Source organism: Camelina sativa, chromosome 7 (assembly GCF_000633955.1).
Source record: "Camelina sativa cultivar DH55 chromosome 7, Cs, whole genome shotgun sequence".
Taxonomy (NCBI): domain Eukaryota; kingdom Viridiplantae; phylum Streptophyta; class Magnoliopsida; order Brassicales; family Brassicaceae; genus Camelina; species Camelina sativa.
In genome coordinates, this window is record NC_025691.1 from 31433376 (window position 1) to 31453136 (window position 19761).

The 19761-nt window shown below is 33.9% G+C and overlaps 5 protein-coding genes and 1 non-coding gene across 8 annotated transcripts in view; 4 read left to right on the forward strand and 2 right to left on the reverse strand.

Moving 5' to 3' along the window:
- The window catches only part of LOC104703676 (phosphatidylinositol 4-phosphate 5-kinase 8), a 5576-nt gene extending 4983 nt beyond the window's left edge, over window positions 1-593 (reverse strand). The window contains exon 1 of the mRNA XM_010419730.2: window positions 292-593. The gene's annotated coding sequence lies outside the window, so the exon portion shown is untranslated. The remainder of the gene's footprint in view (window positions 1-291) is intronic.
- LOC104703678 (splicing factor U2af large subunit B-like) lies at window positions 6993-11142 on the forward strand. 3 transcript variants are annotated; one of them, XM_010419731.2, is made up of 13 exons: window positions 6993-7212; window positions 7545-7840; window positions 7924-8076; window positions 8364-8437; window positions 9047-9126; window positions 9231-9278; window positions 9360-9419; window positions 9536-9596; window positions 9679-9791; window positions 9879-10325; window positions 10440-10575; window positions 10670-10737; window positions 10824-11142. In XM_010419731.2, exons 1-13 carry the CDS (start codon window positions 7075-7077, stop codon window positions 10959-10961), a joined length of 1812 nt encoding a protein of 603 aa, XP_010418033.1. In that variant the 5' UTR covers window positions 6993-7074; the 3' UTR covers window positions 10962-11142. The 3 variants fall into 3 exon arrangements, with proteins under 3 accessions (XP_010418033.1, XP_010418034.1, XP_010418035.1); XM_010419732.2 differs by having other exon boundaries at window positions 9050-9126; window positions 10824-10961; XM_010419733.2 differs by lacking the exons at window positions 6993-7212; window positions 7545-7840; window positions 7924-8076; window positions 8364-8437 and adding an exon at window positions 8560-8813 and having other exon boundaries at window positions 9050-9126.
- On the forward strand, window positions 13130-13200 carry TRNAG-GCC. Its single transcript has one exon. It is a non-coding gene; the product is annotated as a tRNA-Gly (tRNA).
- On the forward strand, window positions 13894-14955 carry LOC104705151 (cytosolic sulfotransferase 18-like). The gene has a single exon (XM_010421129.1). It carries the CDS (start codon window positions 13894-13896, stop codon window positions 14953-14955), a length of 1062 nt encoding a protein of 353 aa, XP_010419431.1.
- LOC104703679 (cytosolic sulfotransferase 18-like) lies at window positions 17032-18352 on the forward strand. The gene has a single exon (XM_010419735.2). It carries the CDS (start codon window positions 17172-17174, stop codon window positions 18195-18197), a length of 1026 nt encoding a protein of 341 aa, XP_010418037.1. The 5' UTR covers window positions 17032-17171; the 3' UTR covers window positions 18198-18352.
- Window positions 18773-19714, reverse strand: LOC104703681 (agamous-like MADS-box protein AGL97). The gene has a single exon (XM_010419737.2). It carries the CDS (start codon window positions 19536-19538, stop codon window positions 18879-18881), a length of 660 nt encoding a protein of 219 aa, XP_010418039.1. The 5' UTR covers window positions 19539-19714; the 3' UTR covers window positions 18773-18878.

Consider the following 19761-nt stretch of genomic DNA (forward strand, 5'->3'; position numbering starts at 1 on the left):
AAAAAAAATCCTATATTATTCCAATTTTGCCAAACATAGAACACACCAGATACTCAAAATTATGAGCACAATGCAACTCACGCAACAAGAGCTAGTAAATAGCTCATGTATCAGCCTTAATCCGATTAATTATACAAGTAATTAGACAAAGCGAACAAATCACTGAAGTAGAGTAAAGCTCAAAAATCTCGGGCTGAATTCGCAGAAAATAAAAAACTGAAACAACAATAGAAGAAACAGAGAACCAAGTTGAAAATGAAATCAAAATCAGATAGTTGAAGAATAACTCACCGAGATGAAGCTTAGAATCTCTCCCTGAGAGCTGGAGAAGAAGAATAAAGAAGAAGCAAAAGGAAGAAGAAGATGATGGAGGGAAAAACCCTAAATTAAGCTGTAAAAAGGATGATTAGTCTTCGTCTTCTTCTTCTTCTTCGTATGTTGTTGATAGAGAGACCTCGAAGCTTCTGGTTCAATTCGGAGAATCTCTTCTTCTTCTTCTTCTTCTTTGTATAATAAATGTAGTTCCCATGCACGCTAATAAGTCCCCTTCTCTCTCTCTCTCAGTCTTCTTCTGAGTCTACTTTTTTTTTTTTTTTCCGATCTGTTTTTCTAATTTTTTTCTTTTTATTTTGTAAAATTTCGAAAAAAAGTATTTTTTTCTTTTCTTTATTGCAGTTTTCATTTTCTTTTTTGGGGATTGTACGGTTCAGACTGAAAAGGCCTGATAAAGATAAAAATTCATATTTCTTCTTTTTCTTTAAACTTATTATAATATCACTATTTTTTCTCTAAAATTAATAAATTATTATATATATATATATATATACTGTATTACTTATCATCAAAAGTAAATATTTATTAGTATTATTTGCGAACAATCTCTTGTCTTTTCAATAATTTAACACCATAGAATTTTTATTTTTTAAGCAGTCTATAGCTGGTACAATGTTTATGCTATTTAATTTAAAGAAATGTCTCTTCATATTCTAATTTATGATAGTTTCTTGGTTAATTATTAGTTTTTCTTTTTTGAATAATTTGTCTGTTCTTTTTTGTCAACAATAATTTGTATGTTCAGAAACACATTTACGTTTGTGTTGCTCTCTGTTTCTATTATTAGGAGTATTATTTTTCTCAATAACATGCAATATAAGGCGGTGACATATCAATGACATTAAGTTAATGTCATTAACACAAACCATTGTATTACAAATCATGAATTTAATTCTATTAAAATATATGTACTTGAAGGTTTTAATATGACTTTCTATTTTTTTCTATGAGTTTGTTTTATCTTATATTGATACTATATAGTTTTGAAAAAAAAAACATATTCCTCTTACAGCAAGTAATTCATACTAATTGACTATAATTGCATGTCTGCGTTTTGAATAGCAAAAGAAAATAACATCTACAAATGTATACGTTCATACTAAATTTGGGGAACTAAGATTAGAGTCCTCTCATTTTTATTTTTTTATTATGATAGTGAAGTTTTGAATAGTAAAAGAAAATAATTTCTAAAAGTTTTTGGAAAACAGAAATCTAGTAAACGATTTTTTCGATACAAAAAGAGTGTGAAGTAATAAACCAAGGTGGTAAAAAACTAAAAACTATATACAGTCAGCTTTATTCTATAGGCCAATTTTGAGATTAGTTTTGGACTTCTGGCATTTTCCACCTATTAATAAAAAAATATATATACTACAGTCAGATTGAGACTTTTCCCTATATGGTAACGTGTCTCATTAGATGGTTTTAAATTAATTAACTCACATAAATTAATTACTTTTTTTTATTTTTCTTTAATAAATCAATAACTTGATCAAAACAGACATTTATATCAATTCTAAGACTTTAGGTAAGCATATATATTTCTATTTTATTTCATTACGAGCTTGTTCCACACCCAGGGGAGTCACATCTATGCAGAATACAATTCCACTGAATATCGTAATGACATATATTTGTCCTTTGACTTTTATATATAAGAATCGGCCTATTATTATGAAAGCAAAAAAGAAAAATACGATTTGAATTTGATCATATATGATATTGTGGACTATATATAGCATGGTGCATGCATATGTAGACGTTAGGTACTTATCAGGTCATTTTAGGTAATTAATATATATATATATATATATATATATATATATATTTGCAATTATTAGATAAAGCTATATATTATTTGCATTTGGTTAAATAATAAATGTTGTAGAGAATAATCTAGAGCATAGCAAGTTGAAACATTATAAAGCAATTTTTATATACAATCAACAAATCTGTTATAAAAATTAGAATGTCAATTTATATATAGTGTTTATTTTTAATGATTTCTGACTTTCAAATCAGCATTTTGATGATGAGATTAGTCGGAGAAAAATGAGTTATAGACAAAGAAAAAAATAATATAAAAGAAATAAGATATCATTCACCATTATATATTTCGTAAAATATGATCAATGTGATTTTTCTCTGATGAAAATATGTTGTATTTGTATATATATATGCTATCGAAATCAAATTAATATGATATAAGGATCTATGTTTTTTAATTTACCATGAAAGATAAATTATAAAAATTTATGACGTAAAGTCGGATATGAGATTTAGATCACGAATCGCATTACGGGGACTTGCACAAAGACATGTTTATCCAACTGTGGATCAGTGGATGGTTGTCATATTAGGCAAACATGTCATGCTTATCCTAAACCTAAAACAAATGACGTATATATTTTTAATGATATATACATGTTGCAGATGATGTACGTTTTTTCATTTTTTTTAGAATCTCTTACAAGTTGAATGTGCTATATGAGTTGAACTTAATCATGTTGCTTCTTGCAAAATAATGGAATCCAGATCTAGTGTTTCTCAAGAATTCATGCCTATATTAGAGAATATTTTAGCAACGTTTTACTATAGGTTTTTGGATTAGCATACGTACATATTTGTTTGCCATTCGGTGATAGCGTTGCGAGGTTGATTACTAGAGTAGACAAAAATTTTGTAGAGTAGGTCCAAAAATATTTTTTGGCAATTAGTAGACTAAAAAATGTAATAATTAACGGTAAGTATACGTGTTAAGACAAAACTCGTTTGAAATTAATGCGATTGACCCGAAAGATGAACCTGAATTTTAAATCTGTCGCCGCGAGATATTTTGATAGGAACATATAATTTAAAATATAGAGGTGGATGGTGTAATTGGTATGAATACAGATATGAAAAATCTGGACTCAACCTAACATGGCCAAACACAAGAAGACAAGCATCGACGCTTACGAATATTTTAGTTTCTTTATCACGATTTGTTTTGTTCAACGTTCGAAGCATCCAATGAACTTTCTAAAAAAGCTATAATTGTAAATTTGTAAAATCATAAGCGTCGCTCATCATCGCATGCGAGAAAACTATTCGTAACTACAGTACAAAAAAAAAACGAAATCCAGCGTTGTGGTTTCTCATCATCGTCTATGAGAAATAGCTAGAAACCAAACAAGAAATTGACATTATAAAAACTTTGAAATGTCTAAAATTATATGATGCAATTAGCTGTCATAAGAAATATACATGAAATGCGACAGCGAAATAAAATTATACTCTTCTCTTATATCAATTAGATCGTCTTATTATTTTAAGTTCTTCTATCAAAAAATATTGTACTGAAAACAAAGACCAATTTTTGTTGGTTTTGAGGTCATTCTATGGCAAAAATGTAAACGATTTGTGGAGAAGATTTTGACATTGTAGACATATTAAGAGAAACTTTAAAATATTTTAGAATGGATCTTAATTCATTTGTAGGAAGAATTTTGAAAAAGAAAAAAAGTTAGAAAAACCTTTCTAAGATATTTTAGTGATATTTTTAAATATATTTAAAAAAATTTGGTATATCATAAAAATAACCAAACCATAAAGTGATGTTTTACGGAAATTTCTCTAAAAAAATACTTCTCTTTTATATATTTTGGATATCATCGAAGAGACATACAAAATAATATCACGATCATCATAAATAGTGTATTACTTCCTTTATGTCAACTCGTCCATAAAATCCCTATGTGCTTTTTTCAAAATTTGCAGTTTGTACGAAATTCTTTACATTGTGTTCTATTTATTCGTCGACATATACATCTACGAACAAGACGAAAACTCTAAAATTAAAAGTAAACGTTAAACAGTAAACAAATATCAATATTCCTTTTGTGATATAATAAACAATTATCTAACAACTTCAAAATTTGCTTTAAAAGTCTTAACAGGTTAAACAAGAGCAGTAATACTAATAGTTGTTGAGACAAAAAGGACGAAATAATGAATTGAAAACAGAAGAATTGCATGTGATTTTTAAAAGAAGAAAGTAATAAAAATAGGGGATGATGTGGTTGTCACGTAACGCACATCGAGACAAGCCAAAAAAAAAAGTGGTGTGTGTGTGGCCCTTCTTCTGTTCTCTTCTACCTTTTTTATTTGTCCCTCTCCTTGCCGTACTCCTCGTTGCTAAGTATCAAAGATCTAATTACCTTCTTTAATTATCTTTTTAAGCTATCATTAACCTAGTTTTCCTTTTATTAGTTAACTCTCTGCATGGGATCTGATTCGTTCCCCATACACCACACGAAGAATCGATCCTATCCCCGATGACCCATCTCTAAAAAATCAACACATGTATTTTTCTTTTTTATCATAGTGATTTTCAATCTTTGAGCTTATGGATTCGCAATTCAAGACTGCATAGTGGATCTTTGTCAGCACAACAGTTGAGCTTATGATTAGACGCGAATCTACAAAACTATCGACATTTATTTCTCGAGTTAAGGTTGTAATGATAATACAATACTTTTAAATTGAGTTATATAACGAGCACTATGTATAATTAAATGCAGAAAGTATATATTTAAATAACAGGGAGGTTGCACTTCAAATAAAATAAAAACATAATAATAGGGAAAATAGAACTGTTTAAGAGAATAATACTTTTACGTTTGCCTTTACTCGGGCCCTAGCCATTATTACCTCTTCAAATTCACCAAAAAGAAACTTATAAGATTTTTTTTTTCTTATTTTTTAATATTTTTTAATTTCTATCATTTGTCAATGTCACATCACCTATCATCTATCAAACTATATCTCTCTTTTTCCACCTCTCGTCCTTTATTTATTCATCACTTTCATCATTCATTCATGGATCTCTGCCCTCATTCTCTATTTTCTTCTATATATCTCTCTAGTCAACCAAAAATTGCCTTAAGGAAACCAAAAGAGAAATCAAATTGAAAAGGATGTAACATTTTGTTTTTTTAATCGGGGCCAAAACCAGCACGACGGGCTTCTTGTGTTTTTTTTTTTCTAAAGAATATTTAATATCATATTTTTCAAAAAAAAGTAAAATAGTGATTGTCGATTGTTTGACAAAAAAAAATTAATTGAACTAAAACAGTGGGTCAATATGGTCACAGCCTCCCATTTTTGAATATAAGCTTATAGATTTCAACATTTCAATACACTGAAATAATGTTTAAACCAATTCATATTTTTTACATAGATATATTTCAAAACATCTGGTTTTATAAACTAACTTGGTATTAAGATTAATATAGAAAGTTTTAGAAGATAGACTAACCCAAACCAAAAAAAACTGGAAAGACAGATAAAATTATATCAGTTACCATAGTGGAAAGTTTAATTTGTTTGATGATTCATGCATTTGATTTATTGTTTCGAGTCTTTGCATAAATAATCTTTATAGCTATGTGTTATTGCCACAATATCATGGCAAAAAGATTTGAATTGGGGTTAGACTAGTAATATTTGGGGTGCTTCTTCTAATCTTCTACCGGTAAAGCTTGGTTGTGTCAAAATGTATAGTTTCGGAACAAATCTTTTTTTTTAAAATTTTTAAAACCCCATTATTCATAATGACGCTATGGTTTCTAAAGATTAATGGGCTTCGAATATCTTCATAAATAAATCATTATGTATTATCTACTACTCCATTAATCATATGGGACGAAGATATTATTTGCATTTTACGTTTTTGTTTGGTGTACTTAAGAAAAAAGCCTTGGACATCTCTGTTTCAGAGCAGTAAGTCTCATGATCTTGAAAAGGAATCTTCAAGAAGCACCGAGTAAGACAAGTGTCCTATGAATGATTGATACATGTCAAAATTGTTTCAAACATACAGAATCTTGAGCTCTTATATGTTTTTGTTTTCTTTTAGAATTTTATGTGTCAAGGATAATGAACACATGTTGTGGTGGACTCATATTGAGTGGCCATGAATGATATGGTCAAGTAAGATAGGGATAGTGTATGGACCGGTAAGTACTGTTAGGTTGACTTGTTTTCACTAGAAAACGTACTATCTTCCAATCCGTCGGTCCCTTAGTTTAACTTCAAACCACCAAACCAACATATGAAACTTATTCAGTTTTTTACCTTTTTGTCAAAAATTGAGTTTGATCAATGGTGGAAATCTCTCAAACTCATCTTAGTACTTAGTATATATCTGTGTGATCTTTCCATTTTCAAATTGCTTGTTTTCATTCCAAAACATTTTTTTTTTTTTTCCAAAAACAAAAACCATAATGTAATCAAGATACTACTAAAAGACTCCCAAACTCGACTAATAAACAAAGTACGGAAAAAAGAAAGATTTACAATCGATAAAGAAACACCACATCTAAACAGAAGATTCTCATCCCACTAAGAAGTTGTAAGCTTTGTCCGGTCTAAGGCTTCCCCAAGGGCTGGCCTAGGATCGTGGACGCTCATTGCAACTCCAAGACCAGTTTGAACTCGTTTCTTCACCAAACCTTAACCAAGACAATTTCTTCTGGAACAACAGTCTCAAATGGCCCAACTACATCTGATAAGCCCATTAAGTATTATAAGCCCGTTTACGATAAATACTATGTTCAATTTACAGTAATACCCTTAACCGTCTTCCTCGTGCTAGAATCTTCTTCATAATTTTTAATTCATCCTCCATTAGAATCCCTTAGGGTTTTTTTCTTCATACAATCAGACTCAGCGAATCGACGAAGAGACTTCTACGAGTGGATGATGAGTTACGAAGGTAACGGAGATGGCGTCGCTGTCTCCACCGCAATCAACAACAACGAGGACTACATAGCTCTGAAGAGTTCGCCTTTTCAGTCCCTTGGTGGCGAGGATGGTCACCAAGACTCCAAGTCTCGAGTATGTACACTTAATCCTTTAGATATCCTTCTCTTCGATTCTGTAGCTTCCGGGCTTCTGTTATGTTCGGACGGGTAGTCATAATAGTTGTAATTTGGTACAAAATTTCATGTTCTGCCTCTTCTGTTTTGTTGAAATCTGGATTTGATACTGTGATTTAAGGGTGTTTTCTGAATTTAGGCGATGGTTTAGCTTTGTAAAGAGTTGAATTTGAGTATTTATGCATTGGTTTGAGCCTCTGGCTTTATAGACATTATAGTATCATATCATGTCAAGTGCTCCAATATGCTCTTTAGAGTGATATTATAATACATTTTGACATTTGTTTCCAGGAGGAATCTGATGATCTTGAAAAGGATTCTTCAAGAAGCAAGGAGAAAGACAAGGAAAATGGACGTGACAAAGACAGAGACAAAGATAAGGATCGTGAAAGGGAGAAGAGCAGAGACAGAGATAGGGAGAAGAGCAGAGATAGAGATAGGGAGAAGAGTAAGGATAGGGAACGAGACCGCCATCATAGAGATCGTCATAGGGACCGTAGCAGAGAACGTAGTGAGAAAAGGGAACGTGAGAGAGATGATTTGGATGATGATCATCATCTTCATCGCAGAAGTCGAGACCGTGACAGGTACTGACAGTCTGTTGTAAATTTCTTTTCAGGTTTTAGATTGTTTTATTTTTAATGTTGATGGTGTCATCATTTATTTATAGGAGGTCTCGCGATCGAGACAGAGAGGAGAGGCACAGGCGACGGTCACGCTCTCGGTCAAGGAGCCGCTCTGAACGTAGGTCAAGGTCAGAACATAGGCATAGGTCTGAACATAGATCACGTTCTCGCTCACGATCACGGTCAAGATCAAAGAGGTACCTGGTTTCTCTGTTATTTTTATTTGTTATAACAAATTCATTTTGTGGCGACGTTGCAATGTCATACATATCATATCAAATAAACTGTATAAGCTGTATTGGTCTAGAGAAAAACTATATTCTTGAGGTTTATTTGCAGTTGTATTATCATATTTGGGAATATACTTATGTACTAACACATATTTAGTGTGATCTGGGTTGTTGTGTTTCTTAGGTTTAGTTGAGGCATTATTTTTTCGTAGTTGCTTCGCTGATATCTCATCGCTTATTTTTTGCTCTTTCAGCAAGAGGGTAAGTGGATTTGACATGGCGCCCCCTGCTTCTGCAATGTTAGCTGCTACTGCTGTTGCTGCAGCAGGTATATGCTTCATCATCTACTCAACATTATTATGTTTCTTAACTGCTTGTTGTTTTTGGTTTTACGTAGTTTGGAAAGATCATAAACAATTACACGCTGTGATTTTGGTAAGCTGCGTTTATTGACTCGTGAACAGAGGACTTTAAAGTCTTACTTTCTTCATAGGATGTCTTGTTATTTTTGTTGCCTGGTGAAGTGGTTTTGGAACTGAGAAGTTTTTTGCTTTGTTTTTTTTTGGTGGTGTTTGTTTGTTTCTGTGTCTTGTCTTTTTGTAGTAAGAAGGCTGTGTTGGGTTAGTTGCCCCATTATGCTGACAATGAGCCGGCCTCTCTAGCTTTAATTGTACAAGGAGGAATCAGTGCAACGGTTGTCATGGGTATTTTTCATCTTCAACTGGCAACTATATGCCTGTTTTCTAGCCTTACAAATTTTGACAACTCGAAACGAATACAGCCTTAGACATTTCATCTTAATATTCATAAGTTGTTGGGATATTTTTGCTGGTAGGAAACTGTTATTTGTAGCTTTGTACTTATTGGTAGGTCTACTCCTCCGGGAAACATAATAATGGTCTAAAAAACATTAAATGACACGTACCACTTTACCTAGCAGGCCAGGTTCCTAGTGTCCCAGCTACTGCTACTATTCCAGGGATGTTCACCAACATGTTCCCCATGGTCCCTGGTCAGGTATAAATCCGTACTTTTTGCTTTTCTTTGTTATTTAGATGTTCCACTTTTCTTCTGTTTGATGCGAACATGCTCATAACTTCTCATATTTTCATTTCATCTAGCAACTTGGCGCTCTTCCTGTAATGCCAGTTCAGGCAATGACTCAGCAGGTAAGATCTATCAGTCTATCTTATTCTTAGCTTCCTCACCGTTTGTCATGATTCCTCTCCTAAAATGTATTATGATCGTAGGCAACTAGGCATGCTCGGCGAGTCTATGTTGGTGGCCTTCCACCAACTGCAAATGAACAGGTTCGTTATTATATGTTTTGTTTTAAGGCTTTGTGACTTTTTGTTTATAATGGTCTAGCTAAGACATTGGCAATATCCATTTTATGAATTACTAAGAATGGGTTTCCATGTTCTAGTCGGTGGCAACGTTCTTTAGCCAAGTGATGTCGGCCATTGGGGGAAACACCGCTGGGCCAGGTAATGAAAAGTTCTTTTTTTTTTGTTCAAGGTTACTGCCATGTCTAGAACGCTCATCCTTTTTAGGATTTCTTATGCATAGGTGATGCAGTGGTCAATGTTTATATAAACCATGAAAAGAAGTTCGCTTTTGTGGAGATGAGATCTGTTGAGGAGGCTAGTAACGCAATGGCATTAGACGGCATTATACTAGAGGTGATTCATTATCTCTTGTAAAATTTGGCCTTTATTAGTTACAATCTGTATTGTGTGTACTGAATTCATAGCTTTGAGCATCTCCAGGGAGTTCCTGTAAAGGTGAGGAGGCCAACTGACTATAACCCGTCCCTTGCTGCAACTCTTGGTCCGAGCCAGCCTAATCCCAGCCTCAACTTGGCAGCTGTTGGATTGTCTTCGGGGTCTACTGGTGGGCTTGAGGGTCCTGACCGCATTTTTGTGGGCGGGCTTCCTTATTACTTCTCAGAGACACAGATCAGGGAGCTTTTAGAGTCTTTTGGGCCCCTAAGAGGTTTCAACTTGGTCAAAGACAGGGAAACTGGAAATTCGAAGGGATATGCGTTCTGTGTTTACCAAGATCCTTCAGTAACAGATATTGCATGTGCTGCTCTAAACGGAATTAAGATGGGCGATAAGACACTTACAGTTAGGCGTGCAATCCAGGGAGCAGTTCAACCTAAACCCGAGCAAGAAGAAATCTTACTACATGCCCAACAACAGATTGCTTTTCAGGTGAATGATTCAAATTCATTTGCTTGATTGTCTGTTTTCGTTATAGTTCGTTTCTGTAAATCGTTTTGCATTCATTCTATCTAGAAGATGACTAATTAAATCTTATTGTAGCAGAGGCTTATGTTACAACCAGGAGGTACTCCCACCAAGATTGTCTGTTTGACTCAAGTGGTTACAGCTGATGATCTTAAAGACGATGAAGAATATGCAGACATAATGGAGGACATGAGAACAGAAGGTGGAAAATTCGGTAAGCAATTCGACGACATTTTACCATAGCACATACTGAGGCTTTTTTACATGGTCCAAATCAACTTATATAATTCTTTGTTGTGTCTGTGCAGGTAATTTGGTGAACGTTGTGATTCCAAGGCCTAATCCAGATCATGATCCAACACCAGGAGTTGGAAAGGTTCGGTTTCATTTCCCAGAGACAAGGCAACGTCTAGTAAATTCATATATAAATGCATACTCTAATGATAATCTATATTAATGCAGGTATTCTTGGAGTATGCGGATGTGGATGGCTCATCAAAGGCCAGATTGGGGATGAACGGAAGAAAATTTGGAGGAAACCAAGTGGTGGCTGTGTATTACCCTGAAAACAAGTATGCGCAAGGCGACTACGAAGATTGAGCTATCTAAGTAACGTTTTCTTCTTAAGTTTTAGTTTGGATATCTTAGCAACAAACAAGTTTGGATGTTTTTTTTTTTTTTTGTTTACATGTTAAGGTCTCTCTACTAAAGAGAGGTATTTGTTTGTCTAGAAAATGACTTCAAGAGTATGAATGAATGTAGTACTTATTCCAGGCACCAATCAATCGTGTGCTTTTTGGTTTCATTAATTACTTAAGTTTATTGTTTTTGTCTAACAAGTTAAAAGATCTAACAACAAATTATATACAAAATGCATAGCAGAAACCATCAAAAAAAGTTAACAAGTCCACTCCATTTGCTCAAACATTCACCTAGATTTTAACATGTGGTACACCATGGGTCTATATTTTTTTTAATTTTTTAATTTTATTTGAAATTTAAGTTTGTTTTTTTCTAATTTGTCTTAAATCCTTCATGGGCAAATCTCAAATAGTCTAAATCGATCTGCTTTCTCCTTTTGCTTTATTGTCCAACACAAATTGCTAATAGAATATAAGTAAGTTCAAAATAATATAGATTGTAACATGTTATCTTTACGTTTAAACAACATTTAATAAATCACCGGTCATAAGTTAAAAACTATTGGTATGAAATCCAAATATCGGATTTCACTTTGGTTTAAATTTGAATTATTATGCGTATGTAACATAGACATATCTACTTTGGGATGAGAAGGGATCATGTCCCATTCCATCCCCTCTCATCCTATATCCATCAGAATTTTTCTATATTATTGTAACGCTTCGATTGTCACTATTCTTAGTGGGCCCATGTCCACTCTTGGCCCGTGGGTCTATCCATATCCTATGACTGATTTGCTATGCCCGGAAAGCTTTAAAAATTGTTTACTGTCCCTAAAAATCACCACATGATATTTTCCTGTGTTTTGTCTCCACTCGCACAGTTCTGACAATCACTTTTTGGAAGTTCACCCATCTTGAAACTATTCCAACTCAAACATACCAAGCATACTTAACTTTGAAGTTCTCTCAGGACCCTTGACCGAAAAAATAACTGTACTTTGGTGACATGGGTGGCGTAAACCGCTCCGCAAACCGAGATGTCACAATGATGAACGTTCTCTTTTAAATAATTACTTGTTAGACAATATTTTTAATAGAGCTGGGTAAAAAATTTAGACGGGATACCCAAATTTTTTTTGAATATTTAATTTTTATTTAGTTATTTGGAATTATCAAAAAAGAATTACAATTTTAACAAACTATCTAACATTTTTTAAAATACTAAAATTCTGAAAGTACCCATTCCAAAGTGGAGAATTACTTCACAAAATATATAAAGTCTCCATTTGAATATTTAGGACGAGAGGGGATGGAATGGGACATGATCCCTTCCCATCCCAAAGTAGATACATCTATGTTACATACGCATAATAATCCAAATTTAAACCAAACTGAAATCCGATATTTGGATTTCATACCAATAATATACAAATACTTACATTATATATTTAAAAAAAATATAATTATATGAAAATATTTTGCCCGTGTTGTAGCACGTAAGTGCGGGGAAGTTTTTATTAGTTATATTTTTTGTGTATAATTCATATAATTATATTGTTGTTAATAGGTTTGGTTTGTTTCTGTGTTCGTAGAAAGTGTTTTTGTAATAACATATTTTTAATTATCATTTTGGAGAAGTAATGTTTGTGGTTTGTATTGATAATGCATATTGTATATAACCATATCCAAAGAAAGAAATATGACAAATACGATAGAGAATTAAGTTTTTAACTTATGACCGGTGATTTATTAAATGCTGTTTATACGTAAATATAACATGTTACAATCTATTTTATGTTTAACATAAGTTAAAAACTTAATTCTCTATCTTAAATATAACACGTAAATAAAATCCTATTTGACACCAAAATAACACTCTTATGACCGGTCATTTATTAAATGCTGTTTAAATATAGAAAGAGTGATTCAAATTAATGATATAGCATTCAAATTAATAATACAATTAATTACAATGACATTGTGTGTAAATAAGTCTGAATTCCAAGCTTTTTTCTGAAAAATGCTGTGAAAATAATAAGGTAAGATAGATAGATGTTCAGCTTCTACTTTGGTACATGTCATCTCGTATAATAAATAAATAAAGAAGGATCAGTTAAACAAGTAGCACCAGTGGTCTAGTGGTAGAATAGTACCCTGCCACGGTACAGACCCGGGTTCGATTCCCGGCTGGTGCATTTGAGCTGTGAAGAAATTGGCAAGCGTTGGTTGGGTCCTTCGTATTCTTCTGAATTCTCAGATGATAGCCTCGACTCTGAGCTCTATTTTTTTCTTTCCTAATGCATGAGTTTTATAGTTGCCACTTGCCGACCTAGTAATTCAATATCCGATATTCCGATTATAGCAAGACATCAGAATATGCTAATAGTAACAGCTTGTGAGACGTGGTGGGGGTTGCTTTTGGGGCTGTAACTATCCTGGTATCCCAGCAAAGGGTTCTAGGGCCAACTCTATTTATCTTGACACATTGTCTCCTTTGGTCACAAATATAGAACGTTTTAAGGTTTCTTTGTTTGTTTTAATTTATTAGATTTTCTACTTATAGTTTCTATTAATTTAATAGCTTATAACTATTTGAATAAGTGAGTATTTTTTCTATTGGTTGAATTTTATAAATAATAGAAGATTTATTATTATCTTTGTCCTTCTAACCAAAAAAACTATTGAAATGGATTGGGTTACGTGTAATCCATAAGTTACATCAATCTCTAGAGATAGATACAAGTTTACCCAAAAAAATGTCTTAAAATTGAATTTTTACTGAGACTTATGGCTGAGATTAAGGATAGGTGACACTTTGGATGGTATAGTTACATATATATATGTATTATCCGGACACAAACCAAAATTCATATTCAAGAGAACACAACATGAGTTCCTCAAATCCTCTTTCCCTCTCTCCAACGGAATCACACAAAACAGTACCAAACCACCACGACGAGGCTGAGACAGAGCCAACAAAGTTCAAGAAGAATCAGAAACGGTACCAAGACCTAATTGCCACCTTTCCTCACATGAAAGGTTGGAGACCGAAAGCTCCGTTGATTAAGTACCGTGGCTGCTGGTTCGTACAGCGTCTTCTGGAAGGTTGCCTTTATGCGCAAGAGTTCTTCCAAGCGCGGTCCATTGACTTCCTCATTTGTAGCTCCGCAAAGACAGGTACCACTTGGCACAAGGCTCTAACTTTCGCCATCATCAATCGATCTCGCTTGGACGATCACTCCAACCCTCTACTAAAATGTAACCCTCATGAGCTTGTTCCTTTCATTGAGATCGAATTTGCTTTCTTCCCTCAAGTTGATGTCATCAAAAACAAAGGAAACACTCTATTTTCAACTCATGTACAGCACGGGTTATTACCGGACTCTGTTGCGAAATCTGGTTGTAAGATGGTTTACATATGGAGAGACCCGAAGGACACTTTCATCTCCATGTGGACTTTCTTCCAAAAGCAAAGGTCAGACTTAGGCCCTCTCATTACTCTTGAGGAGTCTTTTGATATGTTTTGTCATGGTGTTTCTGTGTATGGTCCTTATCTAGATCATGTCATGGGGTATTGGAAAGCTTACCAAGAGAATCCAGATCAGATTCTGTTCCTCAAGTACGAGACAATGAGAGCTGATCCATTGCCGTATGTGAAGAGATTGGCTCAGTTTATGGGATATGGATTCACAGCTGAGGAAGAGAAGAAAGGAGTTGTTGAAAAAGTTGTGAATCTTTGCAGTTTTGAAACGTTAAAGAGTCTTGAAGTTAATGAAGGGGAGAAAATCAGAGAAGACATTCCTTTGGCTCATTTCTCGAACAGTGCTTATTTCAGGAAGGGGAAGGTCGGAGATTGGCACAACTACCTGACTCCGGAGATGGCAGCTCGAATCGATGGACTGATGTATGAGAAATTTAAGGGCTCTGGCTTGCTTGAACATGATACATGATCTGGTCGTGTTCTGGGCTATGACTGATCATTATTAGGTTTTTTTTTGTTTGTTTTCTACGTTTGATTCTACATGTCTGTTAAGTTATTTATCGTCATCAATATATAATATTGTTTCTGTTATGACCAAAAGTACTGTTTCTATAAACAAAGGAATTGGTTATCTTTGAATGCGTGTGCAACTCTTGATTATTAATAGAGAAGCACTCTCACAAAAAAAAAGTTGATGTGTCGCGCTCACAGAGCTCATGTACTTTTTTTTAATAAATACATTTATTTCTTATTATTATTTACATAAATATGCCATTGAAATATTAGTCAATGTTTTTTCTATTAGTTTTCTAAAATGAAAGATTTATTCAACTATTAAATCTAAAAATATATTTAATTATCATTTTCATAACCTATTTACTTATTAAAAATAATAAACGCAAATTTGAAAAAACAAAAAAAACTTTACTTATATATTTTGTTTTATACCAACAAATCTTAAATCTCAAATAACAATTTTGCTCATAACATTTTATTTAAAATAATTTATTTTGTTTGGTACCTAGTACTGTTTATACACAATGTTGTGGTAGCTTTGTATACAACTTTCTCCGGATAGGCAAATTATTAAAGCAATTAGGATTATAAAGGCTGTGAATATATAAGTATGGACTAAAGGCTGGCTACGTGTACGGTGTACCTAAGAAGGTTATGAGAAAAGGTTGCTTAACCGATCAAAAAGTCTTAGGGAGAAGTTTGTCTTACCGTTACATGGTCTCGGTTTCATAATTAGTTAATTACATGTTAAGGTCTTTCTACCAAATGGAGATATTTGTTTCATTGTTTGTCTATAAAATGAATGCATTAGTATCTTTGTTTCAAAGATCGCTAAGCGCCAGTCGGGCAGGCACCGATTAATCGGATTAAAATCAAAGTTTAAGGGGAGAATATTTTTTAAAGCTATTTTAATGTTTTAAAATATATTAATCTATTATAATTAAAAAATTTATATAATATTTTTATTAAAAATTGTAGTTAACACATAAAAACGTATTTTTAAGACAAAATTATGATTTTTATTCAAATTTTGAAAATAAGTTATTGTAAAACATCACATATTCTCAATCCAAATATCTAAATAACAAAAATATTTTTTTTTAATACTTACAATCTAAAATTAATCCGGGTATGCAATATTAGGTGAGGAATATTAAGAAGTAATCGAATTCGGCGAAAAGTAATCGAGTGACTGTTTTTTTTACAATTAGTAATTAATCGAAACGAATAGGGTGGGTAGAGCGAATAAGCGGGTAATAATTTTAAATTTTTTAAAATATATATACATTATGAATGAATGTGTTTTTGGTTTCATTACTAACGTTTTTTATTTTTGTCTTACAACTTAAAAGACCAAAACACATCAAATTCTATACACAATCAAAAGCTTATTATATTTGGTTTTCTTTACTTCCACTGTGAGGGTTAATTATGGAATAAATAAACAAAAAAGAAACAAGAAACAAGTAGCACTAGGCGTGGTAGGTTAGTAATCTGCCACAGTTGAAGGCCCGGGTTCGAATCGTGGCTGGTGCAGAGCTGTGAGGAAAATGGCTTCAGCGTTGGTTGGGTCCTTCGTATTCCTCTGATTTATCAGATGAGATATGGCCTTGTCTGAGCTCTTCTTTTCTTTCTTTTTTCTTTTCTTTTTACGTGGCTTGCATGAATGGTTTTACTTAACTGGAAACTTGCTTCTCAAGACATCAGTATATAATTAAACAACTCATCTCTCTCGATAGATGGTCCAGGGGTGTTCCGGTGGTTTTTATGAGCAAGCCCCTGCTTTATAACGTTGGTTAGCTTAGTAATCTGATTTGACTCTCACATAGAGATCAATATCTGATTCTTTATAATATATCTACTATCTCAATATGGTGTTAACACATGTTACATGTATGAAGATACGTTACCCAATCTCTTAGAGATAAGCTTACCCAATAGATTTCCTGGAATTCAAGATTTCCTCAGATCTAATTGCTGAGATTAAAGGATAGGCGGCATTTTCGATGGCTTACTTACGTACGTTACAATATTTATTCATTAATATAAGTGGTAAAAGTAGTTTCAAGACTAAACCCAAACCAAATCTTGTCGGCACACAGACCAGACCAGCATTCATCTTCAACATAACACAACATTAGTTTCTCAAATCCTCTTTCTCTATCTGCAATGGAATCACACACTACTATCCCGAGCCACCACAAGGTCCACACAGAGCCAACAGAGTTCGAGAAGAATCAGAAACGGTACCAAGACTTAATTGCCACCTTTCCTCACACGAAAGGCTGGAAAGCGAAAAGTTCAATGATCGAGTATGGTGGTCACTGGTTCGTACAACCTCATCTCGAAGGTTGCCTTTACGCTCAAGAGTTCTTCCAAGCGCGATCCATTGACTTCTTCATTTGTAGCTCCCCCAAGACAGGTACCACTTGGCTCAAGGCTCTAACTTTCGCCATTGTCAATCGAACTCGCTTCGAGGATTCTTTAAACCCTCTCCTAAAACGTAACCCTCATGAGCTTGTTCCTTACATTGAGAGCGAATTTACTTTCTTTCCTCAAGTTGATGTTATCAGAGACAAAACAAACACTCTGTTTTGCACTCATATCCCACACGGGTTACTACCAAAATCTGTAGCCAAATCGGGTTGTAAGATGGTTTACATATGGAGAGACCCAAAGGACACTTTCATCTCTATGTGGACTTTCTTCCAAAACCAGAGGTTAGACTTTGGCCCTCTCACTACTCTTGAGGAGTCTTTTGATATGTTTTGTCAAGGTGTTTCTGTGTATGGTCCTTATCTAGACCATGTTTTGGGGTATTGGAAAGCTTACCAAGAGAATCCAGATCATGTTTTGTTCCTCAAGTACGAGAAAATGAGAGCTGATCCATTTCCGTATGTGAAGAGATTGGCTCAGTTTATGGGGTATGGATTCACAGAAGAGGAAGAGAAGAGGGGTGTTGTTGAGAAAGTTGTGAATATGTCCAGTTTCGAGACGTTGAAGAATCTTCAAGTGAACCAAGGGGAGAACATCAGAGAGGATATTTCTCGTGTTCATTTTTCTAACAGTGCCTTTTTCAGAAAGGGGAAGGTCGGAGATTGGCACAACTATCTGACTCAGGATATGGCAGCAAGAATCGATGCACTGATGCATGAGAAATTTAAGGGCTCTGGTTTGCTTGAACATGATATATGATCGGGTCTGTATTCAGGGCAATGACTCATCCTTCTATGCCTTCGTTTTCTCAGTTTTAACTATATGGGTTAAGTTATTAATTGGTAAGAATAAATCTCGTTTCTGCTTTGTCCAAATGTACTGCTTTAATAAACAAACTACTTTGGTTTTGTATCCATTATTCATGTTTGATAAATTGATGTGTTTGAAAAGTCTTGATTCTTTGCAAAATAGTATCTTTCTCTTGTTATATAAATAACGTTTTTAAATTTTAACTAATAGATGGTCCTTTGTACAGTTCCTTAAATTATTACTGACAACACCTTAAGAAATAATTGATACTTACAGACGGATACAAAGGAGTTTGTTTCATTTGAGTTGGTGTACATTCTTTGCTCTCAAAATGGTAAAACGGATAATTTAGCACGACGAGTTTGTACTGTTCCTAACAATGTTCCTTCGTTTTGGCTTGTATAAGTCATTCTTGTATGCTGTTGACAAAGAAAAAAAAATAAAAAGAAATAATTGATACTAAAAGCGACAAAGAAACCATTATTATTATTTTTGTTATTTTATGTATATCGGTTTCAATCAAACTGAACAAGATTCTTGTTTTAGTTTAGTACGTAGCTTCATTCCGAACCAACAAAATTATATAAAAAAGAAATCCTAAAACAAAATGATTTGTGTAGATTGATCGAATCAGAATGGATCAATGTGGAAATCAGTAAAAAAATCATCGATGTGTAGATTATCCTCCTCGTTCTTTAACAAACTCGCAGAAGCAGAAGTTTCGCCTTGTTCGTATTTGTGAATTTGATTTCTGTCTTCGTTGCCAAGCCGAAGAACCTCCTTCCCCTCCTCTTGATGAATCATTAAATTCTTACCTCTTTGATTGCTCTTCACGGCATCATCTAACCGGAGCCTCGCATAGTTCAACATACTAGAAACAGCATCGACCGCCTCGTTCAACTCGTCCACGTTCTCTGATACGTCAAAACCTTTGTCTTCCCACCAAAACCCTAACCGTGATGAACTGTTGTTCTCTAATTGGTTTGCCGGAGGCTGGCCGTTGAGCAGAGTAGAGACAACGTGATCAACAGAGGGATGGCCTAACGAGTAGAATGAGGCGTGAGAGTTGGCAGTAAGAGGAGTCGCTAAGATTGCGATTCGAGTTGCTGGAGAGAGAAGACAGAGCTTTGAAGCTTTACGGAAGATACCTTCTTTGCGTTTTGTGAAAGCAACCGTTTTCCTATCTTTTCTTTCGATGTTCTCAATCTCGATCTTACGTTTTGTGCCTCCCATATTTGCGATTCTAAGAAAAGAAACACAATTACAAACACATACAGAGCTTGTTCGCATCGTCCTCTTTATACGAGTGCACTCTTTTCATCTCCCATATTTACTGATTTGATTCTCTATTCGGAAATTTTCCATAATCGGATGTTTCCTAATTTATTACCTTTTTTACTATTTTGATAAATACACAAGCGTAGTCTTTTCTATTTATTGTTTTCCCTTTTTTACTTTACCTCGGGAAAAAGTAAAAAACAAAACCAACACTTACCTTAGAGACGGTTTCTTG

Excerpts from the sequence above, each read along its gene's own strand:
- LOC104703678 (XM_010419731.2), top strand. The coding sequence starts at position 7,075 with ATGATGAGTTACGAAGGTAACGGAGATGGCGTCGCTGTCTCCACCGCA. Across the intron at positions 7,841-7,923 it reads AGAAGTCGAGACCGTGACAG|GAGGTCTCGCGATCGAGACA; the intron begins GTACTGACAGTC and ends ATTTATTTATAG. Across the intron at positions 10,576-10,669 it reads AACAGAAGGTGGAAAATTCG|GTAATTTGGTGAACGTTGTG; the intron begins GTAAGCAATTCG and ends GTGTCTGTGCAG.
- LOC104705151 (XM_010421129.1), top strand. The coding sequence starts at position 13,894 with ATGAGTTCCTCAAATCCTCTTTCCCTCTCTCCAACGGAATCACACAAA.
- LOC104703679 (XM_010419735.2), top strand. The coding sequence starts at position 17,172 with ATGGAATCACACACTACTATCCCGAGCCACCACAAGGTCCACACAGAG.
- LOC104703681 (XM_010419737.2), bottom strand. The coding sequence starts at position 19,538 with ATGCGAACAAGCTCTGTATGTGTTTGTAATTGTGTTTCTTTTCTTAGA.